Raw genomic sequence first — 25,822 nt, forward strand, 5'->3', positions numbered from 1 at the left:
TTACATCACACTGGAAAACCCACTACCAAGCACAAAAACAAACCCATTGTGTATTGTGCGTACCAGTCTAGAAATAGAAAAAAAACCTCACTGAATGAAGCCTGGGGGCATTCACAAGGTTCATTTAAAGTGCATTCAGAAAATACGCAGTGAGTGTGAAACCATTTTCAAAAAGTTAATATATACTGCCCCCTGCTGTCCGAGAATGGGAGTCAATGAGGATCTGACCTAGAACCAGGACTTGGGGCCAACTGTAATACTATCGTTACAGTGGAACTACAGATATGGAGGGAAAACCTGCACTCACCACAAATAAGCTTCAATTATTTATTACTGCATTTGCAGCAGAGGTCAAGAACAAACTCGCTTCGGAATACCCTGCACCCGAAGAACTGGGTAAGATCGGGTTGAGCACGCCATTCCCAAACTTTACAGTATAACTGCATTCACATTTTACAGTAAACTGCAGCATTTGGATGCAGTTATGCAGTCTAACAGCAGTTATATATTGCAATGTACCACAGAGTAACATCAACAAGTTGCTTAAAGAGGGTTGCTTTAATAGGGTTACTTTAAGAGGGTTGGTTTAACACTCACCGTGCTGTTGAAGACCAGGCTGTGTCCGTTGCCCACACTCTCGATGTGGGTGGCCAGGTTGAGGCAGATGGCCCTGTGGCGGATGGCGTCCATGGTCTGGGCGTCGAAGAAGTCGTGGGGTCTCGCTGGTTGGAGAGGGGAGACTGGAGGCCCAGGAGAAACAACAGAAACAAAGACAAAAGACCACGTCACTCCTACAGACAGACCATCTACTACAGACAGACCATCTACTACAGACAGACCATCACCACACCGTATGAACAGGTAGGAGACAATAAATCGTCCTCCAGCCAATTTCTGCCCCCCCCCCCCCATTCTCTCTTCATCTCCCTCTCTCTCTCATACCCCTCTCTCCTACTTTCCCTCTGGCTGGACAGATTGCAGGGCACCATTGTTTAACTCCCTGCCGAAGCTGTCGAGGGTTAGTCCACATCTTGACATCGTTTGGCCCTTTATCCATGCAGCATACTTTAGAACCTCGCTCTCTGTCAAGACTCACGCCGAGAGGGAGAGGAGAACCTACATACTCAAGCTGAAGAGGGGGTGGCTAGAGGAACAAGCCATTAAACAAGCCCCCCCCCCCTCCCCTACCCCCCAGGGCCATGAGGGAAATACCTGAAAAGAGCTTGGCATGCGTGAACAACCCCAGCAGACAGGTTGCTCTGTGAAACGGTGAAGCAGCACTTCCGAGTGTCCCCCGAGGACTAACTGTCAGACCGGCTTTGTGTGAGGCGGATGTGTGTGTGTGTGTGTGTGTGTGTGTGTGTGTCCAATGTCTAACCTCTCCTCCCAGAGGTGCTGGGTGGTTATGAGGATGAAAACATCTCTGTTTAGAGAGTGACATGCATGTGTGCGCACACACACACATACACACACACACACACACACTACATCCACTGTGCCCTTTTTTAAACTGAATAAATGTACTCTAATTAAAAGCCTTTCTAAAGAGATACACAATTACATTTAAAAAAACATATTTTTAGTCACACTTTACATTAAGTTGCAGTGTGTTTATGTTATTACAAAAACACTGTTCCTCATTCCACTTACTATAAACACAAACCGCTCAAATCTGCTATGTTATTACCCATCAACAATGTAATAACACATTAATACAATGTTGTTACTACAGTAATTACAATGTTACTACACAGGTATAGGGCAAATTAATGTAAAGTGTAACCTTGCTTACTAGCCGTCCTGCAGTGTCGGGGTGGCCACCGCTCAAATCTGCTATGTTATTACCCATCATCTATGTAATAACACATTGTAATACAGTAATTACAATGTTACTACACAGGTATAGGGCAACTTAATGTAAACTTGTACGTACGTAGAGACCTCCTGCGCTTGTTGTTCTTGAGTTTCTTCCTCTTGTTGAGCCCTGCCTTGGAGGGAGACTCCTCCTTCAGCCTGGCCTGGCTCGACAGCTTGGACGAGTTCTGCTGGCTGAAGTGGGTGGGCACGTGGCGCGCCAGCCCCCCCTGGGAGGCAAAACTGGCATTGCAGCCCCCCACCACACACTGTAGAGGGGGAGGGGGACAGACAGTGCAGGGAGGGAGGGAAGGAGGGAGGGAGGGAGGGCGGGCGGGCGGGAGGGAGGGCGGGAGGGAGGGAGGGAGGGCGTCAATAACAAAAGCAAGGTGTCAGTCACTATAATGTGTCATCTGACAGGGTTGGTGCTCGTCTCCTTTCCTAGACACGGTGGGACGTCTCCTTTCCTTCACTTGGTGCAGGGTGTGGACAGCTAGGTCACTAGGGCTGCAGGACATGGACAAAATATCATATTGCAATAATCTTGCTAGGTATTGCGAGAGTGCTATGATTTACACCAAACACTCGGGGGAACACTTGATCTTTCCCCCGGCGACGGTTGAAAACCAGTGTCAAAATAAACAACAGAAAGTGAAAGCGCGAACCAAAGCAAACAAATCTGTGCACGCTGGCCCAGTGAACGCACGAGTCAAGCGCATCTAACTGCGTCAAGGAAAGCGATACTGATAGTTATACGATACGCTGTGAAGCCCTACAGGCCGCGGTTCCGGTGGAGGCCCCGGAGGTACCCACCTTGAAGGGCTTGTCTCCGCTGTGGGTCAGCATGTGTCTCTGGAGCCAGCTCTGGCTGGTAGACGGGGTGTTGTACACCTTACAGCCCTTCCATAGACACACAAACACCTGGGAAACACAAAGGACACAACGGTTGTTTACACAAAGAGACACATAGAACAACGAGAGAGAGAGAGAGACAGAGAGAGAGAGAGAGAGACAGAGAGAGAGAGAGAGAGAGAGGGGGAGAGACAGAGAGACAGAGAGAGAGACGGAGAGAGAAAGAGAGAGACAGAGAGAGAGGGGGAGAGACAGAGAGAGAGACAGACAGAGAGACAGAGAGCGACCGAGAGAGAGAGAGAGGGAGAGAGCGCAAAAGAGGAATGAGACCAGAGGTGTAGGGAACGAGAGAGACTGAGGAGGGAAAAAGAGTGAGAGAAAGAATCAGCAATGACGTGAAGAGACAGAGGGGCCAGTTAAAAAGAGAAAGAAGAAAGAAAGAAAGAAAGAAAGAAAGAAAGAAAGAAGCGTCAGATCTGAGACTCATCCGTAGGGAGGCACGTGCCACTGACCCCTCCTCTCTGTCCGTCCACGTGCACGCCCCTGATGTGCTCGGCCAGGTCGGGGCTGGAGCTGAAGCACTCGGGGCACTGGTCCCAGCAGCAGGCGTAGGCCACGCCCTTGGCGGAGGAGGAGGAGGAGGAGGCGGCGCTGCCGCTGCCCTGGCCGTTCATCATGGCAGGAGTGGAGCGGCCGCTGGACACGGTGCTCTCCATGTCCATCAGGGTGCTGCTGATACTGTCACCACACACACACACACACAGGGGCACACAGAGAGGGAGAGGGGGGGGGGGGGGGGAGAGGAGGAGGGAGACAGAGAGAGGGAGGGAGACATAGAGAGAGAGAGAGGGAGACAGAGAGATCTGTAAAGGGCTGAGTTTACATTGGGCTTTCATGTAACTTCAATATGAACTCTGTGTAACCCCATAGGACCTCTATGTAACCCCATAGGGCCTCTATGTAACCTCATAGGACCTCTATGTAACCTCATAGGACCTCTATGTAACCCCATAGGCCTCTATGTAACCTCATAGGCCTCTATGTAACCTCATAGGCCCTCTATGTAACCTCATAGGACCACTATGTAACCTCATAGGACCTCTATGTAACCTCATAGGCCTCTATGTAACCCCATAGGCCTCTATGTAACCTCATAGGCCTCTATGTAACCTCACAGGACCTCTATGTAACCTCATAGGGCCTCTATAACCTCATAGGACCTCTATGTAACCTGTAAGGATTGTTTATAACATGTAATCTTAGAATCAGAAGTCAATGGCAGTAAACAAAACATTCTGTGTTTTCAGATTTTAACAACTCAGACCTTTGTCTTTGCATATCAACTTACATAAGAGAATATTCCCTCAAGAGGAAATCAGCGTTTGTCAATACATTGCTGCGGACAGACACAAGTGAACAATTGCGGGGTTTTCGTCTCCCTTTGAGAGACCATGCTTCCATTCTGACCTTCAGGGTTACTTGTTCTATAAGAGTTCTCCAACTTCTAAAGGACATGGTGAAATCTAAATAACTTGAGTAAAATAAACTTTACTTAAGTAAAAGAAAACACCACCCCAGCTATAGATATTATCGACAGTGGCAAGACAGACAACCACATGCTTAATCTAGTCACCAAACGCCTCCCTCCCATGCTTACAATAGCCTGGGGACCACAAGGTGACCACATCCTCAGTCTGTGTACTATGAACGCACACATGGAAGACCATACAAGGTCTTTAAACCGGACCAACCACACTGCAGATAGGGAGGAGCATGTGTGGAGGAGCATGACTTACAACAAATACATTTGTTTAAGTAAGTGAATCATCTATCCATCAGTCATCATAAGTAATCAATGCTCAGACCAGGGGCCATAGGCAGTCACAATGCTAGAAGAAAACTTTTTTTTTCTTTTACAGGAGAGAAACTTGTACAGGGGGGTAGTGGGGATGAAGAGGTCTTTAGGAGGGACAGTTAAGACGTAGCCCGAAGAGATGGGTCTTCAATCTACGGCGGAAAGGCTTGGAAAGGCTGACTGTTTAGTATTATTTAGTAGTGTTATCAATAGTATACTGCCCATTGCATTGTTATTATTCTATTGTTTTATGCTATTCCTATCCTTGTTTTTGTACACTGCCCTGTTGGTAGTAGGTACCTGGAGTGTGTGTGTGTGTTGGGACAGGCTGACTGTGTGTGTGTGTGTGTGTTGGGACAAGCTGACTGTGTGTGTGTGTGTGTGTGTGTGTGTGTGTGTGTGTGTGTGTGTGTTGGGACGAGCTGACTGTGCGTGTGTGTGTGTGTGTGTGTGTGTGTGTGTTGGGACGAGCTGACTGTGCATGTGTGTGTGTGTGTGTGTGTGTGTGTGTGTGTGTGCAGGGCTGCTGTTGCAACATGTGCATCGTGCACCTGCTGCTGCTGGTTCTCCATGCATGCCATTTCAGATTTCTTTCTGAGAAATTCGGCGCATTTCTGCCATGTTCTTCTGACACCATCCTTGCCTACACCTCCATGGCCTAAACTCCGCAGATGCAACTAAAGTATTGACGGTGTTTATTGTTTCAATGCAAACTGATCATTTGTGTACAAATTATGCAAACTCATTCTGATTTCGCATTGGACACTGTTGCAATGCTGTCTGTAGTAATGATATAATTCTGGAGGTGCAACAAATTACTTTCATGTTCCCAACATTTTCTGCCTCTTGAACAAGGTTAATTAGAAACCAACCTGTCCTCCGAATCCATCCGGCTGAGGGGTTCCCCGTCCGAGGAGGAAACCTCGACACTTGGCCGCCTCTTGTCGCCGAGCTCCCCGCCGCCCCCGTTGCCGTTTTTCTCCATCTCCGCTGCATCATCACTACTTGTTTTGCTTTTCACACACACACTTACAGGAGACGGGCTCTCTGCTCTTTGTTCTTGTTTAAGTTCCTTCACCGAACTGTCTCCAATCTCACTGCACTCCGCTATGCTAGTCTGCTCCGGAGAGTCTTCTGTCTGGGGCTGGGCAAGTTCTCGTCTCACCTCCTCATCTTCCTCCTCGTCTCCCGTTGCTCCCGCAGCTGTCAGCCCCTCCGCGGCCACCACGGCCTCCTGTGCAGCGGGTTTCACGTCCCCAGCCTCTCCGTCTTCCCCGCCGTCCGCTACCTCCATTTTCGGAGCTAAGCTCGCCTCATCTTTCGGTGCTTGTAGGCCCAGCGAGGTCTCCTCCGCTGTCTCTGTTGCAAGCGGTTCGTCGCTTTTCTCGCCCGGTGCGGCTGTTTCTTCCATAGGCGAAGCAGTATCCATTTTTAGTGAACACCAATGGATAGTTTCGCTTTTTCTATTGCTTATGGTAGCAGTCGGAACGTCAGTGTGCTGGAGGTTGGACGTAAGGGCTGGGGGGCGGGGGGAAATGTGACGTGGTATTTTCCCTTTCAGTATTCCACGTGTGACATAAATCAATCGCGGGCATAAAAGGCGCGGAATCTACCAGTTTACCGTGTTGAATCACGCCACAAGTATTTTTTTCCCTCGTTTAGGAAAAGTTATCGATATCGAATATGCAGCGCTTATAGTTCAGGGCGATTCAATAATACACTGCAGAAAACCTTTCCGATGTAATCATTCTGCATATGCACTGTGCAATCGAAACATTTGACGTGTTTCAGCCATCGCGCTGTTGTGATCAAATTGTTGCAATTCGGTGTGATCAAACTGTTTAAATGGCAAATTGTTACGATGTCAGTCTGACCACTGTGTCTTCCGCAGTTACCACATGGGGGTACCATTGTTCCATCTTTTTTACCACTTACCATTGGACATAAGACTGTTATGAGAGAGAGAGGGGGGGGGGGGGGGGCGCTAGGCGAGAGACATAGTTTGTGAGGTGAGGTCAGAGGTCTGGAGAGGGGTTTATCCCGGAGGTTAGAGCTTTTTTAATTTCTAAAACACCAGAAACAACTTTCTCCTCCAATCTAGACTCCACTTCCTGCCCCAATAAACGCATAGACTGGATGCATTTTCCCCAAAAGATAAACACTTGATTGTCTATAACTATATTATTAACAGTTGAGAACAAAAAGACAGAAAAAATGAAATATTGCACACAACTGAAAATGCACTGCACTTGAACATTGCATGTAACATGTACCCACCTTCCACTATGGCGCAGCACATATGTATGCAGGTTGCACAAGGGCCCCCTGAACCTGCAAACAGACCTCTCTCACCCAGACCTCCCTCTCCCAGACCTCTCTCACCCAGACCTCCCTCACCCAGACCTCGCCAAGCCAAGCGGAGATGGAGATTGATGTGAAGGCCAGTTTGTTTGAAGGGCGAGAGCACCACCTAGTGGCCAACTAGACCCATCCTCGACCTACCTGTAAATTCTCAACCCTAAATTCTACGAGCCTCTTCTTAGAGTATGTCATCTTAACTGTATCTCTGATATATTCTTTTAAAAAACAGGCCCCTAGCTATACAAACTCCCAATCCAGCCAGAGAGCTATTACGGATGGTCTCTCAACGGGAAACGAAAAACGCTGACTTAAATCTGGCAGCTAAATTAACGGTTTGGTGTGGGCTTCCCTTATTGGCAGAGAATAATCAGCCTCAAGAGGAAACAGTTTGGAGTGTGAAGGCATGGTTGTTGCTTATCCTGTTCTTGATAGACACACCCACGGTGTGCACTGTGGTGAACTTGACGCCTTGACTCACAGTGTGACTGAGTTGGTCAACGACATGAAGAGACACGATCACGTCCGATTTGCATTCTGACCTGTCAGAATTTCCCGGTCGTGCCTCCTCTCTCCTCCTGCAGCGCAAGGTTAATTTATGCTTAGTCGATCAACACTGCCGCCAACTGTCGATCAGCACAAATGACGTCTAGTCGACACTTTTGAGTGCCGCTGAGGGGTGTCGCGCACCTCCTAAACGTTATTATGTCGCTCACGCCATCATAAATCGTGTGTTTATAATAATAATAATAATAAAAATAATAATAATGTTTAACCTTAATATGGTTATCACAATTCCCTACTGGGAAGTGGTTATTTCGGTTGCACTCACTTCAAGGCAATGGAATACAAACAGAAATTCACTCCTGGCCACAATCCCCTTGCAACAGAAGGGAACAATGTCATTTTCCATGTAAAACTATATTTGCAACTGTTTAAACAAGTTGAACAGCAACAAAACAACATATTTAATACAGTATAACACATATAATAATACAGTAACTTTCTGTCAACTTAAAAATATATATTTTGTACAGTGCAGGTGTGTATTTTTTTTTATGGTTCCTTTGGGTTGCTAGCTGACTGAAACTCTTCCCACACTGGGAGCAGTGGTATGGCCTCTATCCTGTTGTGTCTTTCGGTTGCTCAAAACATTACACTGCCCACACTGAGGGCAAGGGTAAGTCGTGTCTCCTCCTTGAGTCTGTGGGTGTGACAAATGAAACTGTCACTGCAATCACAGGGTTAGGGTCCTGCAAGTACTGCATGACTTCTCAAATCCTCTGGCTGATAGAAACTACTGAAGCAGTCCATGCAGTGGTGACTTTTTCCACCTTGAGCTTCTCTGTCTGTGTTGTTTATGGTCTCCTGATGCGGTGGAGCTGGGGTCGCTGTTTGAGCCTGGGTTCTCTCTCCTGGAACACATTCTAGATTAGAACACATTCTAGATTAGAAAGAACATCCACGCCGCGCCTTCACCATCACATCTTCCTCTCCTCCTTCCTCTTCTTTCACCATCACGCCATCTTCCTCTTCTTCTTCTTCTTCTTCTTCTTCTTTCACCATCAGACCATCTTCCTCTTCTTCTTCTTTCACCATCATATCTTTCTCCACCACTTCTTCTCCTCCTCCTCCTCCTCCCTCCTCCTCTTTCACTACCACATTGAGTTCCAGCGTTTGACTGCAGTCCTCCAGCTTCACTGCCACCATCTCTGGACCCCGCTGTGTGCTTTTCTGGGCTGGAGAACCGGAGCCAGAACCCAGGGACTCTGTGGACTTGGGTTCAGACATGGTAGCTGGGCTGTGAGGTGGATCTGGGTAGCATAAACATAAAAAGAGGCACAAACAGTGGAGGGTTAATTTCACAAACATTTAGACGACCAGAACTAACAGATATGCAGGATATGCACTACGATGAATTGTTGTTGTAAAGGAAAAACAACAAATAACGTCACGTCATGCATTGATGAGCTTGGTTGCAGAAAGGCACCCAACGTCAGTCAACATCATGTAGAAAGAGGTCAATATCACGTAGAAACGCCCTAACGCATACCTTGTCGCTTGTACAACCTGCTCCTCTTCCCTGTGGGACGGGGAGAGTCGGGGGGTCGACGGTGGCAGTTGGAGTGGACGGTGGCAGTTGGGCACACTGTGGTAGCACAGACAGGGAGAGAGGCGGAGGGGAAAAAATAGGGTTCGCTTTCTATGTATACTGTATCTATATTGATACTTCTAATTCCCAGCCTCATTCACAACCCAGCAAAAGTGTTTCTTACATAAACTGACCACTTCTTTGCACATACCTCTAGCAGACATACGTCTCTTCCCTTTCTGCAGGGGGGCAGAGGGAGGGGGGGAGTTGGGGGGGCCGTCTACAGCATCAGAGGGGGACTTGAGAGTGACAGAGAGAGGGACAGAGGGACAGACTTGGGGAGGGACAGGGGGACAGACAGTGGAACAGACAGGGGGAGGGACAGGGGGACAGACAGGGGGAGACAATGGAGGAGAATCTGCAGTGTTGGTCTGTGTACGTTTCTCAATCACTATGGGGGGGAAAAACATTTTGACAGAGTTGAATACCCTCCAAAGTAAGATTCATCAAGTCGAATCGGAAGTATTGCCACACATACGCATATACAAAGCAGCTACATGTACAAAACTCTCTCTACTTCTGTAGACTTCAGACTCCCGTAAACACCCACCAACTGGTTGACATACCCTCTATCAGACCTTCATAGATCCTCTTCAGTAAATTAAGAGACTCCAGCTCCTGGTCAGTGGTGAGCTCAACGGGAAAGAAGATATCACCGACGATTTTATCTTTCTTCGTCCCCAAAATTAAAAGGGGGTACATTCCCAGCTTTTGCCACTTATACAGCTGAAACAAAACGTCAATATCAAGCAGGGTGAACGTCATGCAACACATGTGATGCAGTGGTACAATAGGTTTCCTGAAGGAAAACATTGTTTAATTGGAAACAAATCAGCACATTATGATACATATTAACATTATGTGGTTAATATGAATACAAATGTCCTGAATATATACAGTTGGACTGATTCAAGTTTCCATGTACAGTAGCACAGGCATTTTGAGAAGTAACTTTTGAAACAGTGCATCTGTATTCTTATGTGTTAAGTCATCAAAAGGTTGTGTTATAACATGTATTCAGTAAACATACAAGGAGTCATGCTATGTACAGATGTAAAGAATACACCTGTTACTTTCAAAGTGACCCTCCGTTGCAAGAAAGCCAAACTAGAATCTGAAATTAAACAATAGGGAAACTGAGTAAGATTTGCAAAGCTCTTATTGGCCTAGCTGAAACTCCCTTACGGTCCGAGTCTGGATTAGTCAGGTGCTTACAATTAAACCATTTGGCAGAGGCAAGGGGGGCCAACCAAGGAGCTCTCCCTGAAATGATTCCACTGCTACAGTAATGTAATCCAATGCTATTTTTATTTCGCACGGTGCAGGAACTGGTGAGGGCGATCTGGTGAAGGTCTAAGCTAGGGTCAAGCTAACACTCGTACTTACCATTAAATTTGTGGAGTCATATAATTTGTTAACTGAGCGGTTATTGAACTGCCGGTTTTTCCACGCCTCGTCAATTTTTTCCTTTGCCTTTTGCAGGCGGTCCTTATAAGGCATCTTTCCCCCACACTTGGGGCATGCTTTAGAGGCGTTGCCCATAACATGACAACACACAGGGTTTGGACACTTCTTATGTGTCGCACCACGGTAAACCGTCAAGTGCGCCTCCTACGCAAATGAGAAAAAAAACAAATGACGTATAACAGCAACAACCAGGTGACAACACATATTAATATTGTGGCGATCGGTGAAGTAAGACGCAAATTAGCTTCCACATTTTTTTTTATTAATTAGAAGGCTGAGATACAAAGATTTGACAAAACATGAAGTTTTAACACTGGGGTCATCAAACCGAACAGCAATGTCACCCATGGTCTCAGTACTTAATAACTTAACACTCGAAGTCTGAACACAATACATGCTGGGAACAGGAAGGTACAATGCTCAGTTAGCATGTTAGCATTATCTAGCCGCGTCGCTACAACCTGTTGCATACTCTTAAGAGTTGGACCAGGGTCATTGTACTTTACTCTTGTATGTAGTATGGGGTAACTGATCCCTGACCAGGGGTCGGGGTCTCTTCTATGCAGTCACATACAGTAGTACATCAACGGCAACTATCATGCAGAAACTGAACCAAGACAATTTCATACTATACTATATACCATCAAATCCTGTCCCTGTTTTCACCCCCATCTGCCTGAAATAGGCTAATAAATGCATTTTATTACATATATATTAAATACATATATATTCAGTTATTGCTGCAAGTGGTGCAGGTCAGTGTATGGTGAGGAGCCTATCACATTTCGTGGTGTTAGATGTCATTTAGGCTTAGCCAATCACAAGCGTTTGAGACTAAACAAGTCCATGTCAAACCAACGCCTCTTTTAAAGATCTCTGGTAAAACTACACTATCTTTGATCTGGCTACAGGTAGCTACCTACCTTGCTACGTAGCTAGCCAGCAGTTCAGCGCTCGCAAGGTCAGCTAAATCAAGACGTTGTCGTTTGATAACATTATCTTTGTCTTCAAAGCAGCGCTTCCTCTCTTTGCATTTTGTAATTTAACATGTAATCTAGGTTAGGCTTTAGAGGCTACAGTTCACACATACTTCTATTTTCAAAATAAAACAACACATTTGGCATTAATCTTCCTACATACCGTGTCCATGCTGTTTATAAATACGTCGACGGCTCCGGAGTGAAGTTCTCCTAGGCACGTATATAGGATCAGTTTATGTTCCCCAAATCCTAGTGGGGGGAATTAAAAACGGACCCCAGATCAGAGTCCAGGGGAAACTAATCCCTGTACCCCGATGCACTTCCTCCGCTCCGTGTCGTGCGTCGGCAGTTCCACTCGCAGCCGATGGGGGCACTGGTCAAGCATACGTAAACATAGGTCGTATTCTAAGGCATGAACAATCTGAACACTCTTACTTACGGGCAATGAGATGACGTTGCCGAGGAATGAGCGCTGCTGGGCTGCAAAAATCGCGGAGGCTTCAGGTGTTGCGTTCACGTCACCTGGTTTTCAATCACCCTGCTGGAAAGTTGATGTTTGTATCAACAGGTTGTTTGCATGCTTGCACAGAATAGCCAAATAGGTCTTTACACTCCATGGAGAGCGCTTCAACCACCAATTTGCGGAACTGTAGACCTCGAACACACAAAATAGGCCTAAATCATTCTGTTTTAAAAGGAGCTGAACAATAACGGTAGAATAATGAATAGAATAAATGCCTACATCTAGGCATTCTAATGTTAGCCATGCCCTGAGCTTGGATGTGTTCATTGCAGTATTACTATTATGACCAGTGTATATGTTTTGTTGTATTGAGAGCAGGCACAATCTGTGTTTCGTGAACGACACTAGTGGAACTCATGCGACCTACGTCGGGTATATATAATTCACTGTACAGAAATTGTTTTAGATTATTTCAACTCATCTCTGTGTAGTCCATTATTGGTGCCCTATGTAAAATGACATGCAATTGTACGAATATGTACATTATAATGATGAAAATTACTTTTTTGAAATTGTATATACTTTCTGTTACGTAATATTTCCTTATATTATGAAACATATGATCCCATCACTTTCCAGTGATCTCTTACCTCGCGTTTTTTTAAAGTCGCGAAAACGAAACCGGAAGTCTTGTTGTCGGATAATGCCACAGACAGACAGACGCTGAACGCTGTTCTTTTGGCAACAACAAGCAACAACTGCCCACATGAATACTTCCGGGGTTTCGTTTCCGCGACTACAAAATAAAAGCGCGCGGTAGGACATGAACGGAAACTGATGATCAAACTATTTTCGCTATTTTCTGTTGAAATAAGCGTCATACAGTCTGATGCAGCGGTATAACACCTTCAGTGTAAGATGTACACTGATATTCAAATACAGAGGGATCCCTTCACTACTAGAGTATTATGTGAGAACTTTGATAACACTTAATAAACTTTAATACAGTATGGATGGGCAGTGCAATATGACTGTTACGGGCAGCTGTGGCCTGACGTCAAGGCTAGAGGCCGACCTCAAGGTTAGAGGCTGACCCTGTCCTGCTCCCAGCCTGTCATCGATACATGTGTACTGTACCAGTGGAGGCTGGTGGAGGTAGAAATCGGAGGACGGGCTCATTGTAATGCATGGAATGAGGCATTCCTCTTTCCGTTCCATGCATTACAATGATCCCGTCCTCCAATTTCTACCTCCACTGTACGTTTGGGTACTGTGACAGCAAAATCATAATTTCAGTGGGGAAAGAAAATGTACCTATGGTATGACTGGATACTCATCACACACACAAACACTCTGTAAGAACAGCAACATTTATTTAACATGGTATAAAACAGATGGGATATGAACGTTTGCATATCAACTCAATACGTAGCCTCTTCTGGATACATCGTCCCATCACGCTGTACTGTGTACAGTATATACACAATGGACATCTGGTAATTACACTTTGTACACAAACAAAACTCTTCATCCTGGATTAACAAAACCTTGCTTATTGCTTTTTACATGTGCTATTCCATTCTTTAATCAATTATTATTATTTTTTTTTTAATCATTTTCCAGGAGCTCTCAAACCCAAATATCTATCATAAAATAGAACCAAACTTTCTGAAAACACGTTTCCTTCTCTTTGTTTTAAATATATCTCTCAGCAATAGAAAAACAAAAACGAAGCGTCTCTTGAAGCCAAAACATTCACGTCTGTGTCGGCAACAGTGCGACAGGAGCTGCAGAGGATCCGACGTATAAATAATTACAACCCAGAAAAAATATTACAAATCTCATCATCTGCAGCAATAAAGTGGCACCTTCTTCAATTATAAATCAACTATATTTCATATATATTTATACTTTTACATATAAAACAGAAATGGTTTATACACTGAATTACTCAAGTATGCAGAGTTGAGTCGCGATGCAGTGTGATGTATTAGACGATGTAAAAACGGAACTAAAGTGGATTTTAAAAAAACAAACTGATCAACTAAAATATGTAATAAGAGTAGTAAAATAAACATGCTGAACCGCTGTACTCTTGAAAACATGAAAGTATAAGTTGGCAATACTACGCGTGTGTTTAACATGTTAGTGAGTCTTTTTTTCCGAGGGAAATTAAAGGGCCTTTCTGGTGATTGTATTTACAGGTCTCCCATCACAGCAGGATACAGTCCGTAAGCTCAAAGCACAACAAACATCAGCCCATAACTCAAACAGAGAATCCAAACTCTAAACTATATAAATAATGGCAACTGAACTATTAGAACAGCAACAGTATTGACGCCTTGTTGTATTGTTGTTTGCAAAGGGGTGATGGGAGGAGGGGTTGGGGAGGGAGGGAGGGGGAGGAGGGATGGAGGGGGGAGGGGCCATCACAGGGAGGCAATGTCACAGGGAAGTGGCATCATGGCACAGGAGGATGTGATGTCACAGTGAGGCATAGATTAAAGGGGACATAAGGCCCAGAGCATGGTGTGGTGTGTCTGTCTGTCCGTCCGTCTCTCCGTCCGTCCGTCTGGTTCTGTTAGACTGGGCTTTGTGCTGATGTCCTTGGGGAGGAGGTCTTTACAGCAAGGGGTGGGCATCTTCTTATGCTTCCATTGGTGCATCTCTCATGTGTAGGTCTTCACTGACGCCAAAGCCTGGGCTAGAAGGGGAGAACGAGAGAGAGAGGGGGGGAGAGAGAGAGAGAGAGAGAGAGAGAGAGAGAGAGAGAGAGAGAGAGAGAGGGGGGGGAGAGAGAGAGTGTGTGAGTGAGTGATATTGAAGTGAACTCTTTTTTTGTTTACTACATAATTCCATATGTGTTCCTTCATAGTTTTGATGTCTTCAATATTAATCTACAATGTAGAAAATAATAAAAAATAAAGAAAAACCATTGAATGAGAAGGTGTGTCCAAACCTTTGACTGGTACTGTACATGGCGTTGCTTTAACTTGAGGGTTTTTCAAACATGATTCTAAGAACTCCAACGCTTCCAGTGTCCAAATATGGCTTGGTTATTAACCATGTTTAACGACTAGTTGTTGAGCATTTTTAATAACACATTAGTAAATGTGTTATTGCTATTTTGTTAATATTTTGCTATTTTGTAAGTTTCTTGTCAATATGTGCTATTTGTTTACGTCCCATGCACGAACCTCACCAAGTCAATTTCCTTTATGTGCAAATATACTTGGCCAAATAAAATAATTCTGATTCAGATTTTTAGGAAGAGGGTTCGAACGTGTTAAAGAGGTGCTACAGTATTTGTCACTTATTCTTTAGTAATTATTATCTTAATTATTAATTAATAATTAACTATTATAATCAAATTTAGAGAGAAAAAATAGAGAGAGGAGAGGCTGAACAGAGAGAGGAGAGGCTGAACAGAGAGAGAGGAGAGGCTGAACAGAGAGAGAGGAGAGGCTGAACAGAGAGAGGAGAGGAGAGGCTGAACAGAGAGGAGAGGCTGAACAGAGAGAGGAGAGGCTGAACAGAGAGAGGAGAGGAGAGGCTGAACAGAGAGGAGAGGAGAGGCTGAACAGAGAGAGGAGAGGAGAGGCTGAACAGAGAGAGGAGAGGCTGAACAGAGAGGAGAGGAGAGGCTGAACAGAGAGAGGAGAGGCTGAACAGAGAGGAGAGGAGAGGCTGAACAGAGAGAGGAGAGGCTGAACAGAGAGAGGAGAGACTGAACAGAGAGAGGAGAGGCTGAACAGAGAGGAGAGGAGAGGCTGAACAGAGAGAGAGGAGAGGCTGAACAGAGAGAGAGGAGAGGCTGAACAGAGAGGAGAGGCTGAACAGAGAGAGGAGAGGCTGAACAGAGAGAGGAGAGGCTGAACAGAGAGAGGAGAGGCTGAACAGAGAGGGGAGAGACTGAACAGAGAGAGGAGAGGCTGAACAGAGAGAGAGGAGAGGCTGAACAGAGAGAGAGGAGAGGCTGAACAGAGAGAGGAGAGGAGAGGCTGAACAGAGAGAGAGGAGAGGCTGAACAGAGAGAGGAGAGGCTGAACAGAGAGAGGAGAGGCTGAACAGAGAGAGAGGAGAGGCTGAACAGAGAGAGAGGAGAGGCTGAACAGAGAGGAGAGGAGAGGCTGAACAGAGAGAGGAGAGGCTGAACAGAGAGAGAGGAGAGGCTGAACAGAGAGAGAGGAGAGGCTGAACAGAGAGGAGAGGCTGAACAGAGAGGAGAGGAGAGAGGCTGAACAGAGAGAGGAGAGACTGAACAGAGAGAGGAGAGGCTGAACAGAGAGGAGAGGAGAGGCTGAACAGAGAGAGGAGAGGAGAGGCTGAACAGAGAGAGGAGAGGCTGAACAGAGAGGAGAGGCTGAACAGAGAGAGGAGAGGCTGAACAGAGAGAGGAGAGGAGAGGCTGAACAGAGAGAGGAGAGGCTGAACAGAGAGAGGAGAGGCTGAACAGAGAGAGGAGAGGCTGAACAGAGAGGAGAGGCTGAACAGAGAGAGGAGAGGCTGAACAGAGAGAGAGGAGAGGCTGAACAGAGAGGAGAGGAGAGGCTGAACAGAGAGGAGAGGCTGAACAGAGAGGAGAGGAGAGGCTGAACAGAGAGGAGAGGAGAGGCTGAACAGAGAGGAGAGGAGAGGCTGAACAGAGAGAGGAGAGGCTGAACAGAGAGAGGAGAGGCTGAACAGAGAGAGGAGAGGCTGAACAGAGAGGAGAGGCTGAACAGAGAGAGGAGAGGCTGAACAGAGAGAGAGGAGAGGCTGAACAGAGAGGAGAGGAGAGGCTGAACAGAGAGGAGAGGCTGAACAGAGAGGAGAGGAGAGGCTGAACAGAGAGGAGAGGAGAGGCTGAACAGAGAGAGAGGAGAGGCTGAACAGAGAGGAGAGGCTGAACAGAGAGAGAGGAGAGGCTGAACAGAGAGGAGAGGAGAGGCTGAACAGAGAGGAGAGGAGAGGCTGAACAGAGAGGAGAGGAGAGGCTGAACAGAGAGGAGAGGCTGAACAGAGAGAGAGGAGAGGCTGAACAGAGAGGAGAGGAGAGGCTGAACAGAGAGGAGAGGCTGAACAGAGAGAGAGGAGAGGCTGAACAGAGAGGAGAGGAGAGGCTGAACAGAGAGGAGAGGCTGAACAGAGAGAGGAGAGGCTGAACAGAGAGAGAGGAGAGGCTGAACAGAGAGGAGAGGAGAGGCTGAACAGAGAGGAGAGGCTGAACAGAGAGAGGAGAGGCTGAACAGAGAGGCTCTTACTGGTGCTATTACACACACATGAAGTGGGACCCGTCAGTGAGCTGGGGGGGGGCGTTAGGAGGTGAGGAGGTTTGAGACTGGGGCGGAGGTGAGGACGAGATGCTTTTCACTGCAAACGACACACACGGACACACACACACACACACACACACACACACACAGACATATGCACGCACGCACACACACGCGCACACACCCAATGAAGTTAATGAATCAATAGGCAGACAAACAAAACAAGCAAGCACAAACAGTAAATGATGTAAAATGAACTCAACGACAATACCACTACATCAGCGTGAGCAGAATGATACAGCTTCATGAGATGAGCTGGAGAATGATCGTCATGGATACACAGAAATGTGCCATATTATAGAACTGAACTGTCTTTGTCTCTCCCTCCCTCCCTCCCTCCTCCCTCCCTCCCTCCCTCCGTCTCCCTACCTGCCACCAGCTTGCTGCGTTTGGAGGCCTCGGCCGCCAGCTCGTAGGAGATGTTGATCATCTTCTCCTGCTCCTGGGCCGTGGCCTCCTCCTCAGCCTCCTCCTCTGGGCTCAGGGCCACTCCAGGGAGCACACTCTGCATGCTGAGAGAGACGTTGGCAGTGTCACACGCGCAAACACAGACACAGACACACACACGCTCGCAAACACACGCTCGCAAACACACGCTCGCAAACACACACACACGCTCGCAAACACACGCACGCACACGCACACACACACACACACACACACACACACACACATTCAGGCACACCCCGAACGCATGCACGCGCGCGCCTACACGCAAACACACACCGAATTGGTGTGTGAAGCAGGGCTCTGCAAAAAACAATTACCCCCAGGACACAAAACACAAAGCATCTTATTTTAAATCAATTCCGGTGCTGACATTTAGAATGTAAATGTCAACCATCGGCTGCGGAAAGGAAACATGGTCTTTCTATACAACATCTAAGGCACTGATCTGCATGGAAAACAGCACGAAGGAGGAAGCATCCGGGCTCCTTTGAATGCGTCTCCTGATGGACCCAGCCCCAGACTGACAGCTCAGGGGAGGCTGGCGGAGGCAGACATCAGAGGACGGGGCTCATTGGAATGCATGAAATGGAACAAGGGACGGTATCAAAAACAATCCATGCATTCCAATGAGCCCCGTCCTCCGATTTCTACCTCTACCAGCCTCCCGCCTGTGTTTCACACACTGACTCAGATGCTAGGTAATGATCTGGGCTGACAGTGGGACTGATTGGGTGCCCTACTTCCTTGGGACTATGGTGAGTGAGGTATTAAACGCATGTTCCGCTCCACCTGATTTCCCTTCAAACCGAGGACCCGGGGCGAATGTTCCTTACTCTCAAACAGGCACCTCTTCCTCATCTCAAACTGGCACGTCTTTTCCATGCTCGTTCTAGCCCCGGGGCAAGGCAGACAGAGTTCACCAGTCAGTGAGGGGGGGGTCAGAGAGTTCATCTCAAAGAGGCACCTCTTTTTCATGGTCTTTTGAGCCCGGGGCAAGCAGAGTTCACCAGATGGTCAGTGAGATGGTCAGAGAGAGGGTTCCAGGGTTGTATATGCCATTTAGCTGACGCTTTTATCCAAAGCGACTTACATTGCAGTGAGTGCATACATTTATCAGTATATATGGTCCCAGCAGGAATCAAACCCACAACCTAAGCGTTGTTAGCGCCATGCTCTACCAACTGAGCCACAGAGGACCAGGGTTCTCCCCAAATAATGTGTGTACAACTATAGTGAGACACAGGACAGGTGGACAGGTCATGGGGCAGGTGTGGGTGGGGTTACTGGGGTACCTGTTTTTGGCGATGAGGGCTTTGATGCGGTCCACCTTCTTCTGCTTGTCTGCCTCCTGCTGTGGGCTCAGCGCCTCGTCTGGCTCAGCTTCCACGTAGCGCTCGGGGATCACCAGCTTCTCTGGCACAGACAGCTACAGGGACGGACGGAGGGAGGGGGAGGGGGGGAGAGAGAGAGGGGGAGAGAGAGGGGGGGATGGAGAGGGGGAGAGAGAGAGGGATGGAGGGAGGGGGGGGTGGGGAGGGGGAGAGAGAGAGAGGGGTGGAGGGAGAGGGGGGGGTGGAGAGAGAGAGAGAGGGATGGAGGGGGAGAGGGGGGATGGAGAGGGGGAGAGAGAGAGGGATGGAGGGAGGGGGGGGTGGGGAGGGGGAGAGAGAGAGAGGGGTGGAGGGAGAGGGGGGGGTGGAGAGAGAGAGAGAGGGATGGAGGGGGAGAGGGGGGGATGGAGAGGGGGAGAGAGAGAAAGAGAGGGATGGAGGGGGAGAGAGGGATGGAGGGGGAGAGAGAGAGAGAGGGATGGAGGGGGAGAGGGGGGGATGGAGAGGGGGAGAGAGAGAGAGAGAGGGAGAGAGAGGGATGGAGGGGGAGAGAGGGAGAGAGGGATGGAGGGAGAGAGAGAGAGGGGTGGAGGGAGAGGGGGGGGTGGAGAGAGGGAGAGAGAGAGAGAGGGATGGAGGGGGAGAGGGGGAGAGAGAGAGAGAGAGGGATGGAGGGGGAGAGAGGGATGGTACTCCAATACAAGACATATAAACCACACTCTCATGTCTCTTTTTATTGGCCTAAGGGAGTCCTGGGAGTCCATCTGGTTGAGCGGCTGTCTGACACAGGTTCTCCTCCTATCTCTCTTGTCTAGTGTAACACACACACACACACACACACACACGCACGCTCACACACACGCTCACACACACACACACACACACACACACACACACACACACACACACACACACACACACACGCACACACACACACACACACGCACACACGCTCACACACACACACACACACACACACACACACACGCTCACACACACACACACACACTCACACACACGCACGCTCACACACACTCGCTTGCTTGCTCACACACACACACACACACACACACACACACACACACACACACAGACGCTCACACACACCCCGTCCTATCCTACCTCTCTGTCCATGTTGTAGTGCTCTGCCTGCTGGGCCTCTTTGAGGCGGGCGATCTCCTCGGCGGGGGTCTCCTGGTCCCTCACCACCTCCTGCTCCCTCAGGGACGCCTCCAGCTCCAGGATGTCACTGCTCATCACCTCGTCCCGCCGACGACTCTGAGCCTGCACACGCGCACACACACACACACACGCGCGCGCACACACACACACACACACACACACACACACACACACACTGTTTATCCTGAAGTCTGTACCTTATGCATAGTGGTGTAAACCGGACTGGGGCTCTGATGTGTGTGTGTGTGTGTGTGTGTGTGTGTGTACCTGCATGCTGCGGAAGGGGTTTTCCTTGGTGAAGGAGGGGCTGCGTGAGGGAGAGTTGTCCTGCTGGCTGCTGGCCAGGATATTAAGACCCTTCTTCTTCTCCCGGAGCGCCCCCTGCTGGTGTCTCCTGATGCGCGCCAGCTGCTCCTCCACACTCATCCTGGGACGGCCGCTCTCCACCGCACACAGCTGCTCCACTGCACTGCGCGGACGCTCCTGGGGGGGGGGGGGGGGGGGAGACGCGTTTAGAATGACAGTGACACACACACACACACACACTTGCCCTAACGCTCAAGCATACATACAGTCTCTCACACACACACACTTGCCCTCATGCTCAAACATACATACAGTCACACACACACACTTGCCCTAATGTTCAAGCATACATACAGTCTCTCTCTCACACACACACACACGCCCTAACGTTCAAGCATACATACAGTCTCACACACACACACACACACTTGCCCTAACGCTCAAACATACACACACACACACACACACACGGCCCATCTCTGCATGCTCACACACACATACGTGCACTCAAGAGAGCCTGATGGGTTGCTGAAGTGACGTTAATGCCTTCATCTCCCCCAGTGAGAAGTTCACTGTGAGGACTGGGTCAGGCTGGGGGGGCTGGGCGGGACCACGTCCCTGTACCAGGCCCCCAGGACACTGTGAGGACTGGGTCAGGCTGGGGGGGCTGGGCTGGGGGGGGCTGGGCGGGACCACGTCCCTGTACCAGGCCCCCAGGACACTGTGAGGACTGGGTCAGGCTGGGGGGGCTGGGCTGGACCACGTCCCTGTACCAGGCCCCCAGGACAGCCCAACCCACTGTCAGAGACTCGCCCTGGGCCTACAGCCTGGCAGAGACACACTCCCTGCACAACAGGCTACGTGGCTCAAACAGACCAGTGTGTGTGTGTGTGGGTGTGTGTGTGTGTGTGTGTGCGTGCGTGCGCCAGCCACAGACAGCAGCTGAAGTTTATTAAGTTCAAAGTCATGCAAACTCTCTCTTGTTCTCTTCCTTCCTCTCTCTCCCTCTCACGCACGCACACGCACACACGCACACAGCTGGCAGGAAAAGCAGGCTCACAGAGGGAGGGCCACACCCTGCGCTCTGGTGCCCTAATAACATGGCTAGCAGCCTTAAGTGGAGGGCTCTGGTGCTCATGGCTGTGTATTTAACTCAGGGGGTTAGTTTATTTGATTCCAGCCCTTCGAGGAGGAGAGCATGAGTCACACCCTAGCCACAATATGAGGGGCTCCCACTTCCCGCATGTCAACAGCAACAAGCAGCGACATAAACAATCCCTGGGCAGGAAGAAATGTTTTCACCCGCCGTGTGTCAACAGCTGCAGGCGGACACACGAGCCGCGGCCGCCATGCCCACTTGAAAACAAGGATGAGTTACAATGGTTCTAAACCAATGGGCTGAAGGGTGGGTAGCGTGAGTGTGTGTGTGTGTGTGTGCGAGAGAGAGAGAGAGACAGAGAGACAGAAGTAGGATAGGAGTGTGTGTAGGAGTGTGTGTGTGTGTGTGTGTGTGTGTGTGTAAGAAAGAGAGAGAGAGGGGGAGACTCACCGTCCTGGGGTCTGGCTTCCGGCCCTTCCTCAGGGTGACGTAGGAGGCGATGGTGGAAGACTCTGGCATGGGGGACTTGGTCCTGGGAGGAACGATCCCCACTGGGTAGGACATTCCTGGAGGGCACCAACACAGGAGAGAGAGAGAGAGTCGGGAATCATGGTCCGAAATAAACCACAAGGTGTAACAGAGTCAAACCTGTGTTGAGCTCAGGATGTACAGCAGTGGTTTCATTTCTAACACACACAACTCGCATACATCCTCATTGAGGGCAGCATGTCTATCCGTGGGAACTTGGGATGCTACACATTGGCAGAGGACAGTGGTGAGTTACACAATGTCAAGCGCTTTGAGCACCTGTGCAAGGTGGGGGGGGGAGGCTGGTGGAGGTAGAAATCAGAGGACGGGCTCATTGTTATGCATGGAATGGAATGACGCCCGTCCTCCGATTTGTGCGAAGTGAAAGGAAAATGGCTGTTATACATCCAAGCAGTGAAAGGTGTGGCGGGGTACCTTTGGCGTTGGAGGACTCTCTCTCAGACGACGGCTCCCTGTCAGAGCGGTCCTCTCCGTTGGTCTCGTCCACCTCAGCTACGGTGGTGAGCTCTGGCTCACTCTTATAAAGCCTGTAGTCAGGGCCCTGGAGGGGAGGACAGATACAGAGAGAGAGCGCTTAGCTCTCTGCTTAACACTCTGACACACACACACACATATGCACACGACCACACGCACACACGACCACAACACCCACCCACACGACTGCTTTGGAGTACACAGGATGTTTAAATTGATAAAAATACTTCAGGGCAAGATGAAGATGGTGAAAGAATGTGAGGATTAAAAGCCAAACAGAACAAAACCTGGAAATGAAGAGAGACAAAGGGAGCGAAAAGCTGCACCCTCCAAAAGAATAAATGCAACACAATCAACACAAAAACACGTCTGTCCATAATGATTCACAAAGCAAGCAAAGACCTTGAACAAAATGGATGACGGAGGGGCATTCACAGACCGGACTGTCCACCAAAATTAAATTGAAATAAATCGAGCGGGGGTGGGGGTGGTGGGGTTGAAAATGATGAGTGGTGACAGGTCCGTGGGCGGGGTGGAAGTCACAGGTCATAGGTCAACAGCTTACGCCGTGCGTGACGTTCCTCTGGCCGGCCTTGCGGTCGTCCGGCCGGTGATGGTTGAGAGACGGCCGCACGCTGGCGGGGGTGGGCAGGGGGGGCACGGTGGGGGGGTGGTCGTTGGGCTCGTAGGCCTGGGGCAGGGGCGGCCTCGGGGGCACCGAGTCCTCCTCCTGGAGATCACACACGGAGCGGAGGGGGGTTGGGGGGGTTGAGACATGTGCCACCCTGCCCCCGGTGGCAGCAGCTGGCCTGGGTGGGTAGAGCCTCCAGCACACTGGCATAGTTACCACCAGCTCACCACAAAGAGACAAGAGTTTCACCCTGGGACTAAGTCACCCCGCCTGACACATCCACTCAGCACGGGAGGCAGCCAGATGGCCCTACCTTCCTCTATGTTCTCAGCAGAGCACACCCTCACCATCTGGAGAGAGTACTGTCTGGATCTGAACTCACTTAGTGCCAAGGGTGACTTCACCCACCAAAAATGCATACATGGTGACGCTTCATTTGGTAGCCAATCACAGTATTGTTGCTAGGTAGACACTACATAAAACACTTGGAACACTCTAGGTGCTGAGTGTTCCGGAATTGTTTGGCAGTTGGTGAGACAAGTCAAGGTTCCAGAGATACAGTTGTGGTGTGTGTGTGTGTGTGTGTTCCTCACCTCACTCTTGTGCTGGTTGGAGATGGGTCTGGAGCTGTAGTAGCCAGAGGAGTCTGCATTCCTCTGGGCTTTGTTCTTACTGAGAGCCTCCATCACATCCTGGATCCTCCACAGCTCCTTCTGGATGTGGACATGCTGCGGGCTAGGAGGCTCCGTCTGAGTACACACACGCACAGGCAGACACACGCACACACACAATAAATTAACTCACAGTGCAGAGAGATATTGAACATTTTATGTTGGGCTCCAGGGCTAAAAATGCAAGTGGGACAGAAAAAGAAATAGATTGGGAAAACGAAAGAGCCGGAGATAATAAGTGTCCAGCCAGAGAGAGAGAGGGGGGGGGGGGGGGGGGGGGGCGGAGTAATGGGTCTGTTCAGGTGTGCAGTGTGCAGCCAGCCTGGACATGGTCCTATCAGAGAGGGCCATTAGCCAGCCCGAGGAGATGCTCAGAGACAAGAGCGGGGCCCAGATAATGACCTTCTCCCTGCTGACGACAGCCCTGTGTGTGTGTGTGTGTGTGTGTGTGTGTGTGTGTGTGTACGTGCGCCTGTCTGTGTGTGTGTGTACGTGCGCCTGTCTGTCTGTGTGTGTGTGTGTGTGTGCGCGTGTGTGTGTCCGTGCGCCGGTCTGTGTGTGTGTGTGTGTGTGTAGGGGCACAGAGGCTGAGGCTACTGCTGCCCTACCGTCTCACACCTCATGGACACTCCGCCAGAAATAAAGGTACAATCAGTCTTGTTTTTTTTTTTTTTTTTTCCTTTTTTTTTGATGAGAGTTGAGATATCACAACCTCTCAGATCTAATTAAGAGGTGCCCTTCTCACACCACGGTGGTTATCAATCACCTTCACACCCTTTTGCTCTCCCCCTCCCCCTCTCCCTCTCCCTCTCCCTCTCCCTCTCCCTCTCCCTCTCCCTCTCACATCTCTCTGACATCACACCTCTGTCAGTTACGGGGCCCTGGCTAAAAATAAAAATACTTCAACATGAAAAATGAGAGGGAGTGAGAGCGTAATGAAAAGACAGATAAGTGTCAGAGTGCATGAGAGCCGTCTCTGGACCTGCGTTCCTGCAGAGGCTGTAGCTTCGGTTTCCACTCGTGCAAATCTAGTCAAAACACTGACCCCCGGACAACCACACGGTATTGTTCTGGAATAGGGATGCTCTGGTGGCTGGTCACAGGTGGATTCTCCAGGGCTTTAGAGATGTGTGTGTGTGTGTGTGTGTGTACCTATACAGTGGCAAAGAGCACTGAATCAGACTGTTCAATGTTTAATGTGTGTACTCTACCTGTGTGCTCCCCAGGGCTTTAGCTGTGTGTGTGTGTGTGTGTGTGTGTGTGTGTGTGTGTGTGTTACCTGTGGGCTCCCCAGGACCTCCAGCTGCTCCAGCAGGTTGTTCTTGGCCAGAGTGACGTCTCCCTCCAGCTTCTCATACTCCCTCCACGACCGCTCCAGCTCCTGATGGAACAACACACCACAACATCGTCACACAGTGTGCGTGTGTGTGTGTGCTGCGCACACAAGTCTTACTACTGTGTGTGTGTGTGTTATTGGTTGTGTTACTGTGTGTGTGTGTATGGACACGGTGACTCACAGCGTTGACCCGGGACAGCTCTCTGCAGGTGCTGAGCAGGCCGCTCTGCAGCACGTCCCTCTGCTGGATAACACTCTGCACCGCCGCAGGGTTCTCACAGCTCATCTCTATCTCCTGGCTGGCCGACAGCAGCGCTGTCTCCAAGGTGTGCTGTGTGTGGAACACACACACCATCATTATCCACACACACACGCATACACACACGCACACACTCACGCGCGCGCACACACATACTCACACACACGCGCACACACACACACACACACACACGCACACACACACGCGCACACACACACACGCACACACACACACGCGC

The 25,822-nt window shown here is 49.2% G+C and overlaps 3 protein-coding genes across 6 annotated transcripts in view; all 3 read right to left on the minus strand.

The window, feature by feature from the left end:
* Positions 1 to 6,001, minus strand: part of LOC310801606 (zinc finger protein AEBP2-like) — a gene marked incomplete at its 3' end in the record, with an annotated part of 12,178 nt that extends 6,177 nt beyond the window's left edge. The window contains exons 1-5 of the mRNA XM_083665672.1: positions 5,434 to 6,001; positions 3,219 to 3,444; positions 2,668 to 2,775; positions 1,934 to 2,123; positions 598 to 740 (exon numbers count right to left, since the gene is read on the minus strand). Coding sequence (XP_083521798.1) covers positions 598 to 740; positions 1,934 to 2,123; positions 2,668 to 2,775; positions 3,219 to 3,444; positions 5,434 to 5,990 — 1,224 coding nt within the window. The 5' untranslated portion in view covers positions 5,991 to 6,001. The remainder of the gene's footprint in view (positions 1 to 597; positions 741 to 1,933; positions 2,124 to 2,667; positions 2,776 to 3,218; positions 3,445 to 5,433) is intronic.
* A 1,829-nt stretch (positions 6,002 to 7,830) lies between these two features.
* Positions 7,831 to 12,652, minus strand: LOC310801738 (uncharacterized protein). 3 transcript variants are annotated; one of them, XM_083665849.1, is made up of 8 exons: positions 12,632 to 12,652; positions 11,958 to 12,059; positions 11,679 to 11,767; positions 10,458 to 10,682; positions 9,638 to 9,797; positions 9,223 to 9,345; positions 8,973 to 9,068; positions 7,831 to 8,733 (listed from the first exon to the last, which is right to left on the minus strand). In XM_083665849.1, the coding sequence occupies exons 3-8, from the start codon at positions 11,685 to 11,687 to the stop codon at positions 8,369 to 8,371; spliced, it is 978 nt and encodes a 325-aa protein (XP_083521975.1). In that variant the 5' UTR covers positions 11,688 to 11,767; positions 11,958 to 12,059; positions 12,632 to 12,652; the 3' UTR covers positions 7,831 to 8,368. The 3 variants fall into 3 exon arrangements, with proteins under 3 accessions (XP_083521975.1, XP_083521973.1, XP_083521974.1); XM_083665847.1 differs by having other exon boundaries at positions 9,223 to 9,462; XM_083665848.1 differs by lacking the exons at positions 11,679 to 11,767; positions 11,958 to 12,059; positions 12,632 to 12,652 and having other exon boundaries at positions 9,223 to 9,462; positions 10,458 to 11,181.
* Positions 12,653 to 13,332: 680 nt separating this feature from the next.
* LOC310802013 (pleckstrin homology domain-containing family A member 5-like) overlaps positions 13,333 to 25,822 on the minus strand; it is a gene marked incomplete at its 5' end in the record, with an annotated part of 106,908 nt that continues 94,418 nt past the window's right edge. Inside the window, 11 exons of one of the 2 annotated variants that reach the window (XM_083666245.1) lie at positions 13,333 to 14,685; positions 17,225 to 17,333; positions 17,666 to 17,808; positions 19,039 to 19,172; positions 20,200 to 20,361; positions 20,527 to 20,742; positions 22,115 to 22,230; positions 22,628 to 22,754; positions 23,912 to 24,067; positions 25,269 to 25,370; positions 25,507 to 25,656. In XM_083666245.1, coding sequence (XP_083522371.1) covers positions 17,233 to 17,333; positions 17,666 to 17,808; positions 19,039 to 19,172; positions 20,200 to 20,361; positions 20,527 to 20,742; positions 22,115 to 22,230; positions 22,628 to 22,754; positions 23,912 to 24,067; positions 25,269 to 25,370; positions 25,507 to 25,656 — 1,407 coding nt within the window. In that variant the 3' untranslated portion in view covers positions 13,333 to 14,685; positions 17,225 to 17,232. The remainder of the gene's footprint in view (positions 14,686 to 17,224; positions 17,334 to 17,665; positions 17,809 to 19,038; positions 19,173 to 20,199; positions 20,362 to 20,526; positions 20,743 to 22,114; positions 22,231 to 22,627; positions 22,755 to 23,911; positions 24,068 to 25,268; positions 25,371 to 25,506; positions 25,657 to 25,822) is intronic. The other variant, XM_083666246.1, reaches the window with a different exon arrangement.

Source organism: Argentina silus (genome assembly GCF_951799395.1).
Source record: "Argentina silus genome assembly, chromosome: 3".
Classification (NCBI taxonomy): domain Eukaryota; kingdom Metazoa; phylum Chordata; class Actinopteri; order Argentiniformes; family Argentinidae; genus Argentina; species Argentina silus.